General features: G+C 44.5%; 1 protein-coding gene across 1 annotated transcript in view; it reads right to left on the reverse strand.

The window, feature by feature from the left end:
* Positions 1–2,004: 2,004 nt before the first annotated feature.
* KICS2 (KICSTOR subunit 2) overlaps positions 2,005–21,640 on the reverse strand; it is a 71,153-nt gene continuing 51,517 nt past the window's right edge. Inside the window, exons 3-4 of the mRNA XM_085653405.1 lie at positions 21,084–21,372; positions 2,005–2,901 (exon numbers count right to left, since the gene is read on the reverse strand). Of these exons, the coding sequence (XP_085509531.1) occupies positions 2,091–2,901; positions 21,084–21,372 (1,100 nt within the window). The 3' untranslated portion in view covers positions 2,005–2,090. The remainder of the gene's footprint in view (positions 2,902–21,083; positions 21,373–21,640) is intronic.

Consider the following 21,640-nt stretch of genomic DNA (forward strand, 5'->3'; position numbering starts at 1 on the left):
GGGCTACATCCCCGATTCATATATGTAGCTCACAGATCTATCATCGCACTCCTTCACGTTCAACAATATGCGCAGGACAAAGCCATGCACCAACTCTGGAGCACATACTGAGCCCCAAAGCAAGATCTCAATACTATAGAGATGGCGACTGTAATTATGTGATTCTGCTGTATTTTCCGCACAATTATGGATTTGCCACATAATCCATAATCTTCTGCATAATAAGCACATTTTAACAACATTTATTTCTAGCTTGAATGGATCAAAGGCTTCTAAAAACACTCCCACACATGCTGCAGCACAGTGACAGGCCATTCGCTGTGCAGTGCCAGGTCAGCTTTTAGTTGGCTATTGCTGTATTTGGTGTTTACACTGGGCAAAGGTTTGTCCTCATGAGCACCAGTTTTACGTATGAAAAGAACAAAACCTTCGGAGGCTTTCTGTTGTCTGTGAGTAAACTGTAGTGAGCTAACAACGATTTCAGTAAACCCAAGCACATACCTGAGCCCATGTGAAAGCACTGTGTTAAGGTCAAAGAGACAGAAATGCTTTTTAGGTCTCGCTGGCGTTGCAGCGCGAAGCACTGCCGCCAACAAGACTTATTGTCGCCGTGTTTGCTCCCAAGGGAGACAGACCAGGGCACGCGCAGCGATCGGGGTCTGTGGACGCGCAGACGCACAGACACACGCGTGCGCACACACGCCTAACGCGCGCGCACACACCTCGTTGCAGACTTGCTCCACGGAGACAGCTTGTTTTTCGCTTGTTATTATTATTGTGGGGAGGGTAGGTGGGTTCCGATGTCACTACTCGACTGCCTTTCAGACGCAGTCGTGCTCCTACGACTCATCTCTCTGAAGGCTGGGAGGAAGTCCGTCACCTCCCGACCTCTGCCCTCGGACTATCCCTTCCGTCAGAAAGTGCCAGGCATTTTCCCTGTAGTTCTAGACACCCGCCGAGACTCACATTCCCGGGCGTCCTGATCTCCACAGCCCCGTCTGTGCCTCCACCTGCCCCGGGCCAGTGTTCACACTGAAGCTTAACACCCTCCCTCGTGCTGTGGTACACGCCAACGACAAAGGGGGTGCCAGGCAAAGCTCGTGAATTCTGCACAACCAATGCTACGGCTCGACAGCAATGATCCTACCTGGAAATTCGCTTCAAGTTCGGAAATATGTAAGTAAGACCGTCACGAATTCCTTTCTTGCTTTCATCGGGAAGTTTTCTCAACAGTTAAGCCACGTCAGCTGTGTTTCCCCATTTATTGTTTTTTAGACAATTATCTCAATCCAGATTTTAAGGGTCTCTAAGTGCACCGTGACTTTGCTTTATAATTAGTTTGTCAAATATTTCTGCTCAGGTGTCTGTTTTGTTCCTGCTTTTTATTGTTTTCATGTAGCCCCCCTGTCGCTTAATGGCTACTGCACAGCTCTTTTAGAAGTAAGGTTGCACGTGATGAACGAGACAGCAGGACAGAATGTGGCTGCATTGTTGAGGAATCTTGTCGTTCTGAATTTATAGCTATAAGCAAGGCTGCTGAAATTGGAAGATTGCGGTTGGCGGCGCATTCAGACCCCTCCCGCCTCCCACCACAGCACGCTGAAGCGCCTTTGTGTCGTATTACTAGAAGTTTGGGCTATTGGCGTTGCATTACTATTAGCAATGCCAATAGCTCAAACTTTCAGTAATGCGAGACCTATTGCATTGCAAATGCTTGTTCGTCAAGTTGCTTGTGTTTACCCTCCGAGTAAACTTGCACTTTCATTTAAAAATATTTGAAACGAAAATACACTGGATATTACCCCTACTATCGATAGGTGGCGGAAATCGTAGCCCAAAAAATAAACTTCCTACAAATAAAGCAAATCAATTTCTTTATCCAACTGAAGACCAGCTCCTTTGTGTATATATATATTTTTTTAAACGTGCACCTTACTTCAATTGTTTAAAGGTTAAAAGTAGACTCAAAGAAAAATTGGAGGTTATTTATTACAGACAAGCAACTGATTGCAAATGATTTATTCCAATATTCAAGCACGTAACAAAGCTTTTTACATGTAGAGAAGATAGCAGCAGCTGCCTAGCATATTTTAGCCTTTCGAGCCAGGCTTAAGAGTAGCAAAGGCTTTGGCATTCTTAAGGGAATGTGATATTTCGTTGAGAAATGAAATGAAATGAGAATCTTTCTCAGACTTCTTGGACTCGAAAATCACCACAATAGTGAAATGTGGCTCCGGCCGGGTTAGAAAGTAAGTGCTTTGTACTTTATCATCATAAAAATGCACAACCTTATCCAACGTGTTGAGGTCCGAGCTTCTGTCCGTCATTATCATGATCACATTCGGCCAGTGCATCACTGGCCGGTCACCAGGCAGGGACACCACCGCTGGGTACTGGTCCACCCCCTTGGGAGCTTCCCTGTAGGAATCCGGATGGTGGTAGCCATGCCCCTGGAAGTTCACCGAGCCACGGTTGTCAAAGATGAGGGAAACATTGATGGCATCGTACTTCCTGATGAAACTCGAGATTTTTCCAAAGTAGTCTGGGTTGGTTTTGGCAGTCAGAGTTTTCATCTCTGTTGTCTGCCGGCTAAGGGCGTCATGGAAGTAGAAACTGAACTTGGCTAGGAGGTTATTTTTGAGCTTCATCAGCCAGAGGAAAAGATGTGGAGGCTGGACAGCCTTTTGAGACTGCCCCCCAAACAAGTGCTTCTTGGTCTCCCTTTGTTTCTCAAAGATTTGGCCCCAGGTCTGCAGTTTGGTGTGAGCGCTGTGCAAATTGACAAGGGAAGGAAGAAATTTCCACTCTGAGATCTGAGCTTGGGCCTTCAAGAGGTGTGTAAGGACATCTACCTCGAGCTGAAAACTGCTCTCCAGAGGGGACAGGATGGGATGATGGAATCTAAGGAGTAAAAACAAAGCATCAGTCAAATAGATGGATTGTGCAGTAGTGCTACAGCTCTGTAGGAACTGGACCACAAGCATCACAAACAAGCAGAATCTGGCCAAAATTAAGAATAATAAACAAAAGGTATCAGCAATGAAATGTTTGTACAAACAATGTTACACTTATGCAGGCTGTAATGCTACTGTTTGAAAACAGTAAATGTATTGTACAGGATTAGGAGGGGAGCGGAGCATCGGGTAGAGAAGTCTTTATGAAAGGGCACAGTACAGACAGATAATAACTCCTTTTTATATGCATATGACTATTCTATTCATGAACGGACATTGGGTCCAGAAATTCTTAATTCATGCGAGTGAGCAAACTGGTTTAGGGAGAGTAAACCATTAAGGAAGTTCCCCCACCATGAGAGGCGACAGAGTTGGCACTCGTGTGTCCCTATGTCAGCAAGGCTTAAATACAGAGGGAAATATACATGTTATCTGCTTCTCTGAGAGAAAGAGAAATAGAGCTCTCTAAGGCCAGCCCTCCTAGGCCAAGTCGCCACTCAGACTATACCCTGATGACACATAGGAGTCCGGCCAGAATGCTGTAGTAATGGACTTGACCTTCCAGAGTTAAGGCTCCAGTTAGTTCCAAAGTTCTATATGTGTGCATTACAGAACAAGGGAACACCGATATTTGAACCTGAGGTAGTCAGTAGTAGTGTCAGGTAACAGAGGTACATATTAAGCCAAAAAGGTCCTAAAGTAGCACGAACTATTGAATTTAATACAGTTTAAATCATTTAGCATACAGCAAATTGTATTTAGTAATTGCGAATCGGTTTTATATCGCTCAGCCTGGCAATGTACGTAGGGACACAGATAGGTATTGACATAGTAAATATTTATTTCGTAAATATTTATTTCATAAATATTATAATCAAAGCTTTTTCAAAAGGTTTAGTTCACATGCTCACAAAATTGTGAAAAAAGCGTGATGTGACGAGTGAAGGTAATATTAAAATCTATACATCGCATTGACAACATGTAGATAAATTTAAACATGAATGGAGTTTTTTCATTGTATAAACGTCAACGGCGTTTCGATGTCAAGAATTTAAGATCATCAGGACGAAAATGTGAGCATGAGGAATCTATAGGATAAGGAAAAATGACATTTGTTTAAAGGTCGTCCCTGAATACTTAATTATGTTGGTCAGTTATAATATTAAGTTATACATGTGAAGTTTCCTTAGGTTAAGTGGATAAATCAACAAGATGGATAATTCGAGAAGGAATTCGATTCGTGCAAACAATTCAAGACTGTAAAGAGCGTAACCAATACTGGAATTCAAATGTTGGCAGCAGAGTAAGTAAAACGGAGAGTCAATCACGCATACGAATGGTAGACATTAGTGATAAAAAGAAGGCTGTGCAGTGCGCCTAAGACAGATGAAACAGATTCAACCTATGGTGGCATGGTGCTCATAAATTCTTCGGCAAGGTGATGACTAATTCAAGAGAATAGTAGAAAGGAAGCACGAAGAATCGAACACACAGACGTGAAAAGCATCCTCACCACATCCTCTCTACTTCATAACTATGTCGACACAAACAAGTGAAAATTGTAGCCAGCTCCTTAAATATTATTGACCCTCCCAATCTGTCCAAAGCATCAGAAAAAATATTCAAACATAACACCTTTAAACAGTTTCCCGATTCCCTTTTCGTTGATCAATACCATAGGTGCTAATATGGGATGCTCGAAACACCTCATTTTCTTCAACATCTCATCTTGGACCACTATCTTCAATAACTCATTTAACGTTACTTCAGCCACTGGCCAGTACACTCATTCGCCCCCATGTACCATCTCAGGACTCCAAAGAAACCTGCCCCCAACCAGGTCATTCACCCCCTCATCCAGTCCATTTTTCCAACAGCCAGACTTCCCAGCTCACATAGTGACTTCACCACCATACGCTCTACCTTCTTATCCACCCCACCCTTCTTCTCCTGCTTCCTCTCCCTTTAACATGAATCCTTCCCAAAGCCCATACATCTCTTTTCACTCACCTCCCTCAATCCTGTGCTGCCGCTTGACACATTACCCACCTATGTCAACCTCTACCTTTCCCCTCCCCTTCCCCTAGCCAAGAAGAACCATATACTTTCTAAATCTACCCTCAGAGTCAATTTTTCCCATCGTGCATGTCTCCAGGCCACATACACTCACTTTAACCAGCTCACGTGCCTTCACCCCCCTCCCGTCTTCTCCTCCCCAGAGCCCATCGTTTCCTTTGATGCCCTTTTCTCCCCTCCCCACCTACCATCATCCCACCAAAGCCTTCATCCTTCTCCTCCTACTCATTTAAAACACAATACTTCTATTTCTTACAATGAACGCCCGTAAAAGGTTCTCTTCACCACAGCTGCACCCACACTTCTTACCAATCAGCACCACTTTACCAGACTTTAGATTTCTAGACCCCAGCAAATCTTCTCTCCCCCCCGCTCTCCCTCTTAAGTCGAACTCCTGTCTTAACCAGTCGAGCATCATAACATTACGTGCTCTTCTCTACTCCCCTTAGAAAATAAACAAGGCCTCCTCATCTCCCAGCTAAAAGCTACCATCTCCCACATAAACTCTAAAATATACACTTTACCCGACTCCCTACTCCCCCAGGCGAATGCTCATTACCCCAAACTCCTTATTCCAAGGAGTACCCTTCTCCTACGCCCCAAAAAAGCTGCACACAATCTGTCACCAACAGATATTTCCAATTTATTGGCTAGCTAGAATACTTCTACCCCCCCCCCCACCTTCTCTTCTCCAGCCAACATTAATCATTGCACTATACTAACCATCTCCCTGTCTCGAACCAAACACCAGCCATTTTCAGCACAGGCACCAACATACAGGAACATCACCCCAATAGCTTCTAAAAGCCCCGACACCCCCTTCACCAAAAAGGTCCTATCAGAGCTGCGCTGTTTGCTTCACAACTGTAGATCTGCAACTAAACACAAGCTGGAAAAGTCAGACACCATCAATCAATACAATCTTGATATACTTTTCCTCACTGAGACATGGTTCAATGACACCTTCCATCCTACTTTCGATCTTCTGCTCCCCACAGACTATTCCATCATCAGAATTGAAAGAGGGTAAAGTTGGGGAAGGCGTTGCAGTGGTCTTCCAAAACTCCCTTCAATTCAAGGAATTTTCCAGCAGCTCTTTTCACACCTTCGAATGGCTTTCTCTGGAACTTAAATTACAGTACAGCTCCCCTATCAGGTTTTATGCCACTTATCACCCACCAGGCGACTGCTCTGCCTTCACGGAGGAATTCACCGACTTTGCTAGTGACCAATACTCACAAAGCGACAAATTGATCTTTCTTGGAGACTTTAGTCTTTACTGGAGCATTTTGGAAGATTCAGCTGCTAACCAGCTGGCCACATTTTTCCGAGGAATTTCTCTTACAACATAGCACAAAACCAAAGCATTTCAAGGACATGGACCTTGACACTCTCTGCAACACAGCTATGAGGGCACTTTCAGTCTTTGGCCCAAACTCTGATGTCAATGATTTGACCACCCAACGTCTCACCAGTCTTACAGTCATGATTGACAAAGTTGCTCCACTACAATCCAAAAAGAAAAGGCCCACTCCTTAAGCACCTTGGTTCAATAAATCCCTCTATGAATAAAGAAAGAACTTGAGGTACCTGGAGAAGCAATGAAGACAATCCCCTTCCACCATTAATCTCTAATCTCTGTTATGCAAGATTGTGCGATCACAAACACATCTTTAGTGAAAATGCGAATCACTTCAGAACCTTCCTCGACTCCGCCAAGAAGAGACCTAAAAAGCTATTTCACCTTATCAAAACTACCAGCAACTCTTCCTCAACCATTACATTTGACAACCCTCCCAAGAAAGCAGCAGAATTTGCCCTATTCTTCGATTAAAAAGTAAAACAAATCGCTCGTTAACCGTGTCACTCATTCTTCCCCCTTTGAGGACTGCAAAGCCAAAGTCTCCTGGCAGAGCTTTGATGTCAACACTGAAGATGCCCTCCTCAAGAGCATTCTGAAAACAAAGACATTCAAACCATTCTATTGACACCATCCCTAGCGACATTGCCTCGGACGTCTACACCTACATGCTACCCAACTGGACCAATCTGGTTAACCATTTCCTCAACCAAGGCGCCCTTTCTGTTGCCCTCAAAACAGGGCAGATTATCCCACTTCTAAAGAAACCCTCTACTGATGTGAATGACCTTAACAATTTCCGCCCCATCTCCAACCTCCTTTTTCTGGTTAAAATGACTGAAAGATGTGTATTTAGCAACTCTCTCAACATATCAAGGACAACACCTTCTTGACGAATTTCAATCTGGCTTCACCCAATGATACAGCACTGAAACAGCTCTGCTACAAGTTATCGATGATGCCCTGCGCGTACTTGACTGAGGCAAGCCATGTCTACTGATCCTTCTGGACCATTGACACTGTTAATCACAACACTCTTTTTAACACATTACACTAAAGAATGGGTTTTGAAGGTACAGTGCTCAAATGGTTTGAATCATACCTTTCGAGCATATCTCAGATGATCAAAATAGCAAACTATCTGTCTACATCAAAGGCTGTGGAACAAGGAGTCCCTCTAGGCTCGATCCTTGTGCCCACCCTGTTCAATCTTTACATGGAACCGCTGGGAAATCTCCTAAAAAAAAAAATCCGGGATCCATGATCATCTCTATGCTGACGACACGCTAATCTACCAAAAGGTGTCCTCCGCACACATTTTAATCCTCAACACCACCTTCAACTCCATCCAAGATTGGATGTTAACTCATTATGAATCCCTCCAAAAGAAAATTCCTTCTTCTCCCTACCTTAAACTCCCCTCCTCCTGTTCAATCATGGATGGACAATCTGAACATACTTAAAAACAAACCTACCATCGTTGACAGCGCCAAATCCCTAAACGCCATCCTAAACAAAAGACTCAACCTATCATTCGCATATCAACACCATTGTCAAGAACGCACACTACCAACTGCGCCTTCCTGAGCAGGACCTAAAAGCCTTGGTCCAATCATTGGTTCTTTCCAGATTGGACTACTGTAACTCTCTCCTTGCTGGCCTCATTAAAACCCACCTTTCCCCTCTAAAATCCATCCTACATTCAGCAGCACATTTCATCTATGGAGCCAAAAGAAATCATCATATTACACCCATACTGTTTCCTCTTCGCTGGCTTCCTACTGAAGTTAGGTCAATTTACAAGACTGCCTACATCACCCATAAAGCCATACACACTTCATCCCCTCACTACCTGGCGAACAAACTCAAAATATTAGGCTGCTCCAGACCTTCACGCAATGCTGAAAACGTACTGCTCGAACCTTCTACTTTCAAAAGGGAAACATTTATAGCACAATCCTTCTCCGGTAATAATACTAGAATTTGGAACTCGCTACCTCCAATCCTTCAGACCACCACCTCTTTCCGAACTTTCAAAACAGACCTTAAAACTCTTGTTTTGTCATGGCTCCTCTGAGTTACGACTGTACCGATGCCCGCGCCTCCACCTATCATATACTCTGTTATGCCCTTGGGGGAAACAAGACACCTACACCTTATGATAACTCCACTGTCTATGTTTTAGTTTGATGATTTTTTTCAGTACTTAGGACTGTGACACTGGTGGTGCAGCCTCTCAAAACATTGGAGTCGGAGATGCTGTAGTCACTAAGACCGCAGCAACCTCCTCCCCTTGGTGGTTGGCCAGGGAAGACCAGAGCTGTCCTGAACATACCCTGCACAGCAAGCCAGAAGGATTCTGCCTGCTTGGTGCTCAGGCACTGGACCTGAATATTCTGGTCAGTAGAAATGAGACAACCAGTAACATTTTTAAGGGTAGTATCAAAATAGTATAAACCTTTGTACCAGAAGACTTGGAAATGATCATTAACACTTGTGTTACCGGACCCTAAACTTGCACAGACCAGATTTCAGCCAAGCTCTTTCCATCAAAGCGACTTGGTACTTGACCGGTGAAGTGGTTTCCTACGCACTAAGAAGTTTTTTCTGGTTGACTATTGCTACCTAAAGCATTGATAAGCTGAGAGCCCCAAATGCCATACTGTTTACTTTCAATCCGTTAAGGCCCACTACACTTTTCCATAAAAAAACTTGCATTACATTATTCAGAAAACAAAAATCCCTACCGACATAACTAACCACGCCCAGCTTATAGTTATTTGCTACCCTTGCCAACCCAACACGAACCATACAGCAGGGAGGACCAATACATTCTTCCTGGAAGACCTTATTATTAGGTCAACAAGTTCTGTTATGTTAAAGGGGTTTTGTAAAGCGCAGCTATCACTCCGGGGAGCATCATGGAGCTGAGCGGATCGCTAGGCAGACAGGGTGACTGAAGCGGACAGAAGAGAAATGGTTTAGAGGAGTGCTCTACATTGTGCATCAGGGGCCGTAAAAATCCGGGTTTTCAGGGCTTTCCTGAACTGGGTTTCTGATTAGATGGAACGAAGGTTATTGGGGAGTTCCAGGCCTTGGACCCAATCACTGCAATTGATTTTCCCCCTTTGGAGACGTGTCTGAAAGCTGGATGTTTTACTAGATTTGCATTGGATGATCTGAGAGTAAGACAAGGTGTATAGTGCACAAATCTAGGCCGAAGGTAGTGGGGGCCTGAGGAGTGAAAGATTCTAAAGGTAAATATCAGGATTTTGAACAGAATTCTTTTGTGGATCGGAAGCCAGGGTGGGGCTTCCAGTGCAGCAGATGCGGATTACCTCCTGGGTCATTTTAGTGTTAAGCGGCTGCAGCGTGTTTGTCGCATGGTCGCTGGAGAGGAGGAGGGGACGGAAAGAACCCTTAGTGACTATGCCTTTCCACCATCTCTGCAGGACGCCCGTGGCCCCTTTAATACAGCCTGGCTTGCTTCGGAGGCTGACACGCCCCTCCTGACGTCGCCCCAGGCGCACCAATCCGGTCTGAGCAGTGCACGTAAGGAGGAAGTTTTCAAAGAGACCGGCGCGCAAGCCCACGGAGGAGAGGAAGTCGGAAAGCGAGTGGAGACGGAGAGCGAGGAAACAGACGGAGGGAGAGTCGAGGAGAGCGAGGAAGCAGACGGAGGGAGAGTCGAGGAGAGCGAGGAAGCGCACGGAGGAAGAATCGGGAGGACCGGGAGCGGAGGAGATGGCTGCCCCAGCAACGAGAGGGACGGAGTGCCTGGAGGCCAACGACACGGCGTCTCGCCCTGCCACGCACCCACGGGAGGAGCGTAGCTGGGAAAGGTACGGGGTCGAACCCTGGGTTTTATTTCACCAAGGGGAGGGAAGTAGCCAGGGTATCATTAGCAGGGAGGTCACGGGGATGGTTCTTTGGGGCTGGTTGACAGGGCATTCCACACGTATTACCTCCCTACGGCCAACGGTAGCATTGTTGGTGGCGGACCCCCGGTGACTCATCACTCCTTTCCCCCCCCCCCTTCACTATTAAACCGGTGAACAGTGAATCTAAGAGTGGTCTTTCTCTTCCTTGCATGACCGCCGGAGCCATCCCATCGGACCTAGAAGGAGGAACAGAAGCCAAGAACGAGGGATAGAAACAGTTATTCACTCTTGTACTGCAGCGTGATCATTAAAGAAGTCTATAGCTCTTGATCCGGACTAGTGATCTTCATTGTTCCACGCACGGGGCCACTCCCCACCATCACAGTGTTGTACCATCTGTAATTTGTGTAGGACCAACTTGTTAGCTCCTGCATTGAGGCTGTTGCATTAATACAGTCTAGATGTAATTAAGACCACTACGACTGCCTGTCTCTCCGTCCTGGTGAGTAAGTCAAAGAACATTTTAAGTGACTATCAGGTGGGAGCAGGTGCCAGCCACTTCTAGGGATTGCTGATGGAAAGACAGTGCTTAATCAAATTTGACCCCTAAATTTTTGGCTACCGTAACTATTAGGGGAAGCGTGGGGTGTACGAGGGTCACCATAGACTAGTGAAAACGTGTTCCCATTCCCTAGTGGTATAATTTCTGGTTTTTCTGAATTACATTTTAAATGATTGGCCTTCATCCAATAAAAAAACGCTGTGAGACCATGACAAAGATTTTCCTCAGCCGATGTGGAATTTTTGTCTAGGACCAAGATTAGCTGCGTGCCGTCCACATAAGAGATGCTCTCGATGTTGAAGGATGATATCAGACTAATCAGTGGAGCCATATAGGCAATAAAAAGCACTGGGCTGAGGATATACCCTTGTGGAACCCCGGAGAGCAGAGATTTTTCAGTTGACAGCTATTGTCCAAGGGCGATGACCTGTCTTCGATTTTGTAAAAACGATTTTAGTCAGGCAAGGGCGATGTGAGAGATACCTTGGGATTCGAGATGGTCTAAGAGGATGACATGTGAGACCGTATCGAAGGCAGCTGATAGGTCCAATAACACCAACAACTCATTCTATCCCTGGTCAAGGGCGGCTGTAAGCGATTCAGTCGTGTACAGGAGGGCCGATTTCGTAGAGTGCTGAGGTCTGAAACCAGATTGATTTTGGTGTAAGATGTCTGCTCCTTCCAGGTAGGTCATGAGATGAGAATTAACTAATTTTTCAGTGATCTTACTTAGACATGGGAGTAAGAGTGGTGAGTACATGAGATAATATAGTTCAAAACAAAGTTTTGAATCACCGGATTCCTGAATCCTTGGAATCACAGAAGTATTTGATGCTGTAACAAGTGTTCTCAGCACAGCTAAAAAAAAAACATACTTATCAGTCAGCAGACTTGTGTCGTAGGTATAGCCCATGCTTCTGCTGCAAGCCTCAACCAAATAAATGTTTTACAAGCCTCAGATTCTAAGGGCTAAACAAATATCCAACTGGTCACACTTTAAAGTATAGTTGCTAAAATTACAACCTGTCACCAAGAACAAGGGCTATAGTTAGAGTTTATAGTGCGACAATATCCATTTCCTTACACCATGCTCACCTTTCCATTGCCTGGTTTGTGTGAAAAGTACACACAAAGCATCCCTTTTTTCTTTTGTACTACAAATAAGCTTTTTATTGTATATTTCTATACTCCAATACCAACATCAAAACTACGGGCTTTGCCAAATGCTTATTGGAATATGGCATCCCGTCCCCTTCAATCTTCAGGATATGCCACAAGGCTACTTCAGTTTTTGGACTGTTGATTTTATACCAGAGAATGTGCCAAATATTTTTACAGTCTGAATGACTTAGGAATCCGCAGTCTTAGCTCAGATCAAAAGCAATCAGCATATTTTTGCACGTTAACAGTTAATGGTCAAACTCAAAACATGGCCTTTCTGGGTTTTCTTTCAAGAGTTAACTGCTTAAAACAAATAGTAATGAAGACAGGAGGTAATCTTTCTTGATACCACACTTTAAAGAAAATTAATTAACAAGTTCTTTTAAAATCACAGAAGATTTAGGATTAACATTAAAGGCTTTACTGGTATTAATCCTTGTATTAGGAAAAACAAATCTAGACAAGACTGCCCACAGGAAATCCTTTTGGAATGGGGCATTGTTTTGCTTCCACAAAGATCTATCAGAGCATGGAAAAGTATGAGGACATGTCAATAGAAGCCAGAATGGCAGCAAAATGGTGATGAAATGACAAGTTAAGATGGAAACTTTGCTGGTCTATGCATATTATATTTCCTAACACATGGGTAGCTATTAAATACATTTCCGATCTGGTAATATACATTAATAATTTTAATACTTTGCTATGTTTACAAACACGAGTGGTATTATCTTCTTGCCACAATATTGGGAAGTGCCCATCTAGAAGAAGTGAAGTGCTACAGAATCTGAAGAGTCACCATTTAAAAGATAAAAAAAAATCCCCGCTAGCCTATAGGCCCTGAAGCTTTACCACCTTTCAGCTGCTGTAATGCTCAAATGATTATAGGTCTCATACAACAGAGGTATGTTAGCCCTAGAATCCAATACCCGGAAGATAGCCTTCCTTTCTGCCCATTATGTCAAAGACCATTAGCATTCTCCTAATTTATTATACGGTTCTTAGTCATTATTTAAGATCTGATTCCAACTTTAATTTGCTCTATTCTCTTTGCATGCCCTTTACATACAAAAAGTAATCTAAGGACTTTTTAACTCTTGCTCCAGGCATCAACCCCCCATCAACACCGTCCTTTGGAAGCCACTTTTTTATGGGCCACTGGCACAACTGGCTCCGAACAGGTCAGAGAAAATAATGGGACAATGGACACCATCTACAGAACAAGAAAATATCCTTTATCTTTTCACTCCCCAATTGATGTATCTTTAAATCATGAAAGGATGTCCTTCAACTCTGACGCCGGGAGACCCCTTGCGGGTAGCTGTGCGCCCTATAAATTCAATTACAAATACAAATAAGATGGCATGGTGACATATGTATGTCAACATCTCTTTCCCATGGTCCAACACACCTTTTTTGTTTCAATCTCCTCCCATCTCCCTAGTTACATGTCAGGGTACTGGCAGAAAGTTTACTGGTGTCCGATCCCTCCTGGGCACTGAAACTCACAAATCACGTGACAAAGTCCGAACTTATGGACCACTTCTTGGACATGCACTTGATGTAACATGTGGTGTAACACAGATATCAAAATGATCAAACAGGAGTCACTGGCCCCTCCAATGCTTTTTCCCTGGATCAGACTGGTTGTATAAGAGCCCAAGGACAGCTATCATTGCTTCTAGCTCCTTCCAAGCCATGCTCTTTGGCCCCAATCCAGTTTGTCTGAAGGTGGGGAGTAAAGGAAGTGGGGATAGGCAGGAGGAACAGCTCAGTCCCTCTCAATATCACTCTCCTTTCAATTTCTACTTCTAGTTCATTTCAAACAGTTCATCCACTCCAATGACACTCTCGCCACAAGAAACATGAGAGTAAGGAGCCCCGTCAAAGTCCAACACTGTTTGGATTTTTTTATCTTAGCATTAATGGAAATCCAAATAGCTTGGGTCTCAATTCTTGGGCCCATGAAACCCAAAGCCAACAACCAAACCAGGATTTACAAAGTTTTTTCACCATGTACAGACCGTGCATCACTTGATCATGAAAAATCTAATGAGTAAGAATTAAGGGTGCATGAAAGTTATGTATTTTTTTAATTTACCCAATAATCAGAGTTTAGCCGTCATTTGTACAACTTTAAATTCTGCACTACCTACAATACCAGTTAGTGGTGAGGATGGTTTTTCCAAAAAGTCTTTTTTGTGGCTACAGGCCGACAGTAGGAAGCCAAAAATAGGGAACTTCAACTGACATTATCAACCATCCTGTGTTTTCAAATTCCCCTGAATAAAACGGAACCCCACAAATGTGGGATGGCAAGGTTGAGCAAAGGCCCAAGATTGAGACCACGGAAAGCACAAGAAACAAGACTACAAATAGGTTGATTTTTGGGATGTCGGAAGCTATAGAACTTGTGCTCAAATCAGCTGGGGCCCAGGAAGGCAACCAACCCCAGAAATGTAACGAGACTCCTGGGGGGAGGGAGTGTGGAGGGGGGTGTGGTAAGGGGGGAGTCCAAGGTGGCATCGCTTGCATGGATTCCAATTTTCTTCCTCAGAATGCCATGAAAATGTCAAACTCTGGTTCAGAAAATATATTTTCAGCACATTTCTATGACAAAAAGCTCTGAAATTTGTGGGAAACACCAAAGTCTCATCAAGCAGCATTCCCATACTTCGAACAATAAATAGTGTGTGGGTGGGCCTGTAGTAATGGACTGAAAAAGGCCAAAACTTGCATGTGTATGCCATTTTTATGGTCTTCACAGGTTTAAAGTATTAGTGTAATATGTCCACCCACACATGTGGAAGACTGTTTTAATTGTGAGAAGCGTGGGAAGGTTTGATGGTCGGACTTTTGACATCTAGCAGGTGTTCTGGATTTTCTCTCACAGGAAAGTGCAGAAATTGGGATTTCTTTTTCACCCTTACAAATTTGATGTGCATTTGATGTAATAAAATGTGTTTGGATTCATAAAGCCACATTACCATGAACTCTTTAGGGTCTCAAGTTTTTAGAAGGGTCTGTGGTTGGTAGGGCTCCATTGGTGCTGGCGTACACCTGCCCAAATACGGCAAAAAAACCCTATGCAAGCTTCCTCCATGAAAAATACCCATCCCATGGTTTAGTGGTGGGATCATTGTTCAAACCGACTGAAAAGCCCTACATGTATGATGCACATACACTCAGGCAGTAATATGTTCCTGCATGATGAAGACTAGAGAAAAGTTCCATGTTCTAGGGAAAAACTGCGGAAATACGGACAAATATGTTCAATGCACTGTGCCTGCCAACTAATCCGGGCGAGGGAGGTCTGGCGTGCACCAGTAGAGACCTTAGGTTGTACTTTTTATTAAAAATAAGTTAGTTCCTATATTTTCCATTCAGTCCTGGGTTTGATTTCAGTTATCAAATGAATCGTACACCACAAACCGTAATCCTGCGCCAAGCGAGTGATGTGTGCTAATTTTTCCTAACTGATTGTGCAATCCACATCCCATAGAAAATCCTATATATAGAGATATCTTTCAGTCTCCACAAATTCAGGGCAATATTTTTATGGGCTGAATGCCAGGAATTATTGTCTATTTGAGTACAGAACAAAATATTAAGAAATGTCCTTAACAAAGAAAAACAAAAAACAAAAGAAACATACAGATTTTTTTTTAAGTGCAAAAAAGCTCTTTCACCAGGGTGCACAAACATCTAAACAGTGAAAGGGGAGGAGGAGCCAAGATGGCGACCGGAGCAGACGCTTGAGCGCCCGGCTCCGTCGGTCCGTGGCCTCGGACTACTATCCTGATGCCCATCCTCGCCGATTTTCGAGGTGAAACGTGTGCGAAGACGCGCTGACCGTGCTGCCGCTTTCCCGGAGTCTCAGCCCGCCCGGATGCCCGAGTTCTGGGTGCTTTTGTCTTCGGCACTGAAATCCTGCGCCATTACGGCCTTTGCTGGCCCCCTGGAAGCTCCGCAGTTACCGGACCAGCGAGCGCTAACTTGAGCCCCGCGGTCCCGATCTCCCCTCGCACCACGGATCGCTGCCGGATGAGCCCGGAGAGGGACGGCCGGACACCTTCTGCACCCTGTGCCGGCTGGGCTGGAGCTGTGGGGTGGGCCCCGGTGCGGCGTGTCTCCTGTCCCGCTCTGATGACCGCGCTGTGGGATGCTGCTGCCCCCTTCGCCTATTGCCTAGCCATCGGCGAAGGGAACCTGCGAGAAGAGAAGCGACTGTCGGCCGTTCCCGTTGCGGCGTAGACCTGAGGGGAATTGACTCCTTGCCACGACTCCCCCCCCCCCCTCGGCCATTGCACCGTATAGCGGCAAAACATGGCGCTGAGTGCCTGCTCGAGGCTGGGGGGTGCTACTCCGGTCTCGCCCGCTGCCCACTTCGCCCTCCCTCTTACGGACACCAGCTCCACGGTGCCGTCCCGGATTGCTGCCGCTGTGGGGGCCCAGCCTCCGCCGACATGCGGCTCCGTTCTGGCTGCCCTGCGGGACTTCCAACTACAGATGTGCGCTGGCCTGCAAGCGCTGAGTGAGCGGCTTGACCCCATACTGTCGGCTGCGGGTCGTGAGCGCACTGTTTGTCATCTACAGGGCGTGGATCTCCCGGTGCTTTTGTCCACTTGCGGGGACGCAACGGCGATGTATGACTGTACTACACTGATGCCTTCACCTGGCGCTCCCGGCGCTCAGGGTACACCGCTCTACACCTCAACTGCGGACACTTTGTCCCCCTGGTCATGGCTGCCTGCCTCATTGTTGCCTGCCTCGCCGCGTCCGCTGGACTATCCTGTTGAGCGATACCTAACGGCGTCGTGGAACCGTCCGCGGTGGTCCACGGCTTACTTTTTGTGGAACTCCTGTACCTTAATTGCCAGGTTTGGATTTTATGTGGTGCAAAGAGGGACCTCAACCGATGGTTGGCGGCCATTTCGTGATCCTACTTCACCATCCTTTCACGAGCGGCCATCTTGTCTTTGTCTGCTCGGGACACGGGGCCTTCATGCAGGGGCTGGTTTAATCCCACGCCCGCGATCGGGCCAGGGCTAGACTGACTTCTATTGCCAGGGTTTATGGACGGGCTGGCCTGGGACTGGAACTGTATGTCTGTTTTGCGCGCACTCATCGCGACTTGTATCCATTCGCTTACACTGTGGTGCCATGGTATCTTCGCATGCCGTTTTTTGGAGTAGTGGGCTCTCAGTGTGTGGGGGCCATGACTGGCTGATGGTTCGGGGCGCTCTGGTGTCCCGTGGGCTCCTCCTCACCTTCTTTTCTGTTTTCTTATTTTCTTTACTCTATTCCCACTTTCTCTCTTCTCTATATTTCGGGTTCATTGGGCGACAGGCACTATGTCGGGGGGGGGGGTAGGCCGTAGCCTCCGCATTGGTGTAGGGTGGGGGGATAATACTCTGTTCTTAATTAGTTCTATGGGCCTTTTTTCTTCTATGTCTCTGCGCTCTACTTTCTTCGATTCGGGGTCCGGGTGTGGGGTGGATCAAGTGGGGGCGGCTCCGGAGGGGTGCGTACCTGCTCATGTGACTATCCTGTTATATTTCGGCACCGCCTCACTGTTTGAGTTTTTTACTTCCATTGTTGTTCTTACTGATGTTGCTGCTCTCCCGTGTGATGAGGCTATCTTGCGGACTCGAATCTCCTTTGTTCTTATCCTTCATTGACTTTTTTCTTTGATAAAATAATCTAAAAACTTAAAATTAACCTTCACTTCTCCTTCCCCGGGTGTCAAAGATATCTCCAGTATGTGACTCATAACTCGTTGTTAATCCTGACCATTGACGCACGGGGGATGTAATGTGGGTATCAGTGCTTCATTGTATCGTGGCCGGCCTGACGGTTGTAGGCCCGTATTTGTTCTTTTAAGATGCACAAATAAAGGTTTTTAAAAAAAAAATAAAAAAAAATAAATAAATAAACAGTGAAAGGATTGAACCAAAAAACTCAATTTTCGTCTTTCCTTTTATTCTTTTACTACTCTTTTCCATTCTTAATCTTTAGATTTATCTTTTCTTTCCCCCTTAGCAATCATTTATAATGAAATTATATACCCAAGTTAATATGCTAACCAACCGAGTTATTAAGAAATAATTTAGGTGTAATTAAAGTAGGAAAAGGGAAAAGAAAAATAGAGATTGTGTAAATGCGACGCTTATTAAATCAGAATAAGCCTACTGAATCTGAATGAAAGCACCAGGATTTGTCGGCTATTTAGGCCCAGAGGGAGAGACATACTCAGAGCACCTTACTCAGGGCCACCATGCATTTCGGGGATTGGGAGCTACTAAGCTGACGGGTGGCTTGGACCAATGACACCAGGGTGGACTTACTTTGATTTTCAAAAGTGGGGAATCACTGCAGAGATGACAAAGAGGCTTCAACTGCAGAGGCCCTGGGAACTGGAGCCTTTGTGTAGGGCAGCTGATGTCAGGGCCGAGTCCAGAGGACCAAAGGACTGAAAGAGAATGTTGCATGCCCACAGGTTTGCATTATTCAAGGTGGGCCTGTAAGCAAGTGTTCTGAAACGAGAGCACCAATAGCAAATTTAGGGGGGCCTGCTTGGGTCACCGAGAGTGCCCCACTGAAGACACTCGAGGGCCTGCCTCTAGACCAAGTAACTTAGAACCTTTGGAAACCATGTCCTGGGTGCTGGTCGCCAAAAGGCACCGTTCCACAGTGTAGAAAAAGAAGAGATCATGGGGCTAATTCGTAATGAACGCACTATAACCTTCGAAGGACACAAGTTGACCCCCAAAAATGATCTAGCTGCTAGCTCTCTAAAAAGATGGCACAAGTTCGGACTGATTAGGGAATTTTTAGAAGGAAACAAGAAATTCTTTACCAGTTAGAACACCCATTTTCGTTGGTCTTTCCTTTGAACTCTCAACACTGCAAGGTCAAAGCACCTCAAGAAGCTGAAGCCATACTAAGTATCAAGGGTTACCTGCCCACAGATTCTGAAACAGCAGCATCAAAATAGAAGAAAAGAGATGGAAAGATGCTGCAAGAAGTATCTTCTCCCCCTCCACCCCCAACGTCCCTCCCAAAAACAAGAAAAACGAAATTAAGCAAGAAAGAGGCGATTAAGCAGGTTGAAAGAGGTGAGAAGGGGATCCACCGCCCTGATGCTGACCCACTGCTTCTGATGAACAGACAAACTTGGAAAATAAATCAGAGTCTTCTCTGGGACTATGACTTGTGCATGGGGCAAAGAGGGGGTATGGAAAGAATCAAGGGGGCAATTACAGATATGTTTAAAAAAGAAAAAAACGACAATTGGCAAAAGGAGATTGGAAATCAACTCCTGGCCTTTTTCAGCAGACCAGCAGATGATAAAACAGTTCCATGGATAACATACAAACAGGGAAGAATTACATTTAGCTTGGCTTAAGGGTGAGCCCCCTGAAAGGGATACATCTTGTTTTTCAGAGATTCTCTGCTCAGTTCTTCATGTTTACAGATGTTTCAAAGTATATTTTAAGAGTGTTGTGGTTCACTAGACAGGAGGCTGGGAGGAGCAGACAACATTAGCAAAGAGGCTGGCAAAGAAGTAAATGGTGTGTATGAAGTGATCCGCCACGAAGAAAGGTCAAGTACTCCAGTTTAATAATATAATTAAAAGAAGTCCGCGTTGGCATCTCACTGCAAATCCTCCAAGCTCATCTCCAGCTAACTGTTTCACCTGGAATGTCGCCGAGAGATTCCAGTGAATAGATTGATTCTATACAGGATTAAAGGCACACGTACATGTAAAAATACATAATTCAACACAAAGGCCATCAATTAGAGCTTGATGCAGAAGCATCATGGAGACCAGGCATTATCTGGATGGGTGCACTAATGATTACTACCGACTGAGTTGCAAACCAGACTTTGCATATAAAACCTTGCAAAATTGTGCTGGATCACATCCAACCACCTGTGTTCAAGACCACAAAACAGCATAGCGCAGACAGCATACACATGGCCTTGATAGCGTCTCTGACCTCAAGTCTCTCCGCTGGTCTGACACTCCCAATTAACTTCAGAGTGGGATGAGATACCTTCTGCCTTCAGAACCTCATCGACTCACAAACACATAAAGGAAGGCAGAAACAGGAGAGTTTACTTGAATAAAATTAAATTAGAGCCGCTATATATTCTCACCCACCTTCCAGTAGCAGGAGTTAATTTTCAAGAGTCCATTTGCTAGTTTGTACCAGTAGCCTCATGTCAGAGCCCATCATCTCAGTCTGCCACCACTTTAGCATTTTTATTGGATATACTATTCTGACAGGGGTATGCCACAAGGATGTCTATGCTGAATAGATCCCTAGTTTTCAATTCACAAGCACAGTTATGAAAACCGAATTTACTAGACACTATAATGCTACTAGAATATAGTGCAGCTCCTTTTCCCATACGATTCAATGGAATATTGGAGCCATCTGCTAACTATTTTTAAAGCGATATTTGGGGATTTTAATTCAGACTTTATTCTTGTGCTCTTAATTAATCCAGTACTTGACCACACAGCAGAATGATTACATAACTGGCAGCAGCTAGACAGGATTTTGATGCAAGGTGATGTCTCTGTAGGTCTCAAGGATTGTAATTAATCACAAAGGTAGAAGTGGGACCAGACAAGTTGAGCTATAAAAAGAATGCATCACCAGTTTCGCAAAACAAGTTAATATAACATTATTTGAGGAAAATAAATAGTTTACCTAAATGTATTATTATAAGCATGTGTTGCTAAAAATATACTTTGGCACAATGCATTTAATACTTGATGTGGCGACATTCAGGGTACTTTTTACGTGCTGTATTACACAGGAAGACATAAATGAAGTTAGAGAGTAAAGGCAGAGAACTATTGCATTCCAGTAAATCATTTATTTTATGCCTCAATAACCCCGACACGGTTTACTGGATGAAAAAGATATTCCATTAGAATAGAGAAAGGTGGATTGCAAATATGAGAGCAGGAATAAGTGATTTTTCAAAGCTCTAGCCACATTCTTTTACTGTTTTGTTTTTACTTTTAATAGATCCAAATAAATACAGAAATTTTAAATACATAAATAACTTACCGTGAGCTGTACTTTTGCAGGATGGTTTCCAAAATGTTCACCAGTTCCTCGGAGTTAATAAACTTTTGGCTGCTGACAGCGTACATTTTCTCATAGAAATCAGCAATTTCCATTCGGGCTTGGATGAAAAAGCAGAGCTGTTCAGCCAAGTGTGAAAGCAGCTCTTCAAAGTGAGGTGCTGTTCCTCCAACTGCATTACGACCAGTCACCACCACCTTCTTCAGCTCATTGTAGAGCGACGTGTAGATTGTCCGGATTGAATCCTTTCGGCTGAAGAATGACTGGCCACCTACAAACGCAGAGAAAATAGGCTTAACGAACTAAAAAAATCTGAACGAAGACATGCCAGTACTGTAGAGACTCTCAAAATGTTGTTTCAAACTTTTCTTTCTTACAAGATGGCACTACAATAAACAATAACAAAACTATACGTTCCAATTTAAAGTAGAAGAATTTCCATTTGTATTTTCCTGTAAAACGTTTTTTGGATTTTCCTACAGTAGGTTTTACGCAGGTGAGGAAATCTGTGTAGAATTTACTGTAGCAGCTCACATTTC

This window comes from Triturus cristatus, chromosome 4_1 (genome assembly GCF_964204655.1).
Source record: "Triturus cristatus chromosome 4_1, aTriCri1.1, whole genome shotgun sequence".
Classification (NCBI taxonomy): domain Eukaryota; kingdom Metazoa; phylum Chordata; class Amphibia; order Caudata; family Salamandridae; genus Triturus; species Triturus cristatus.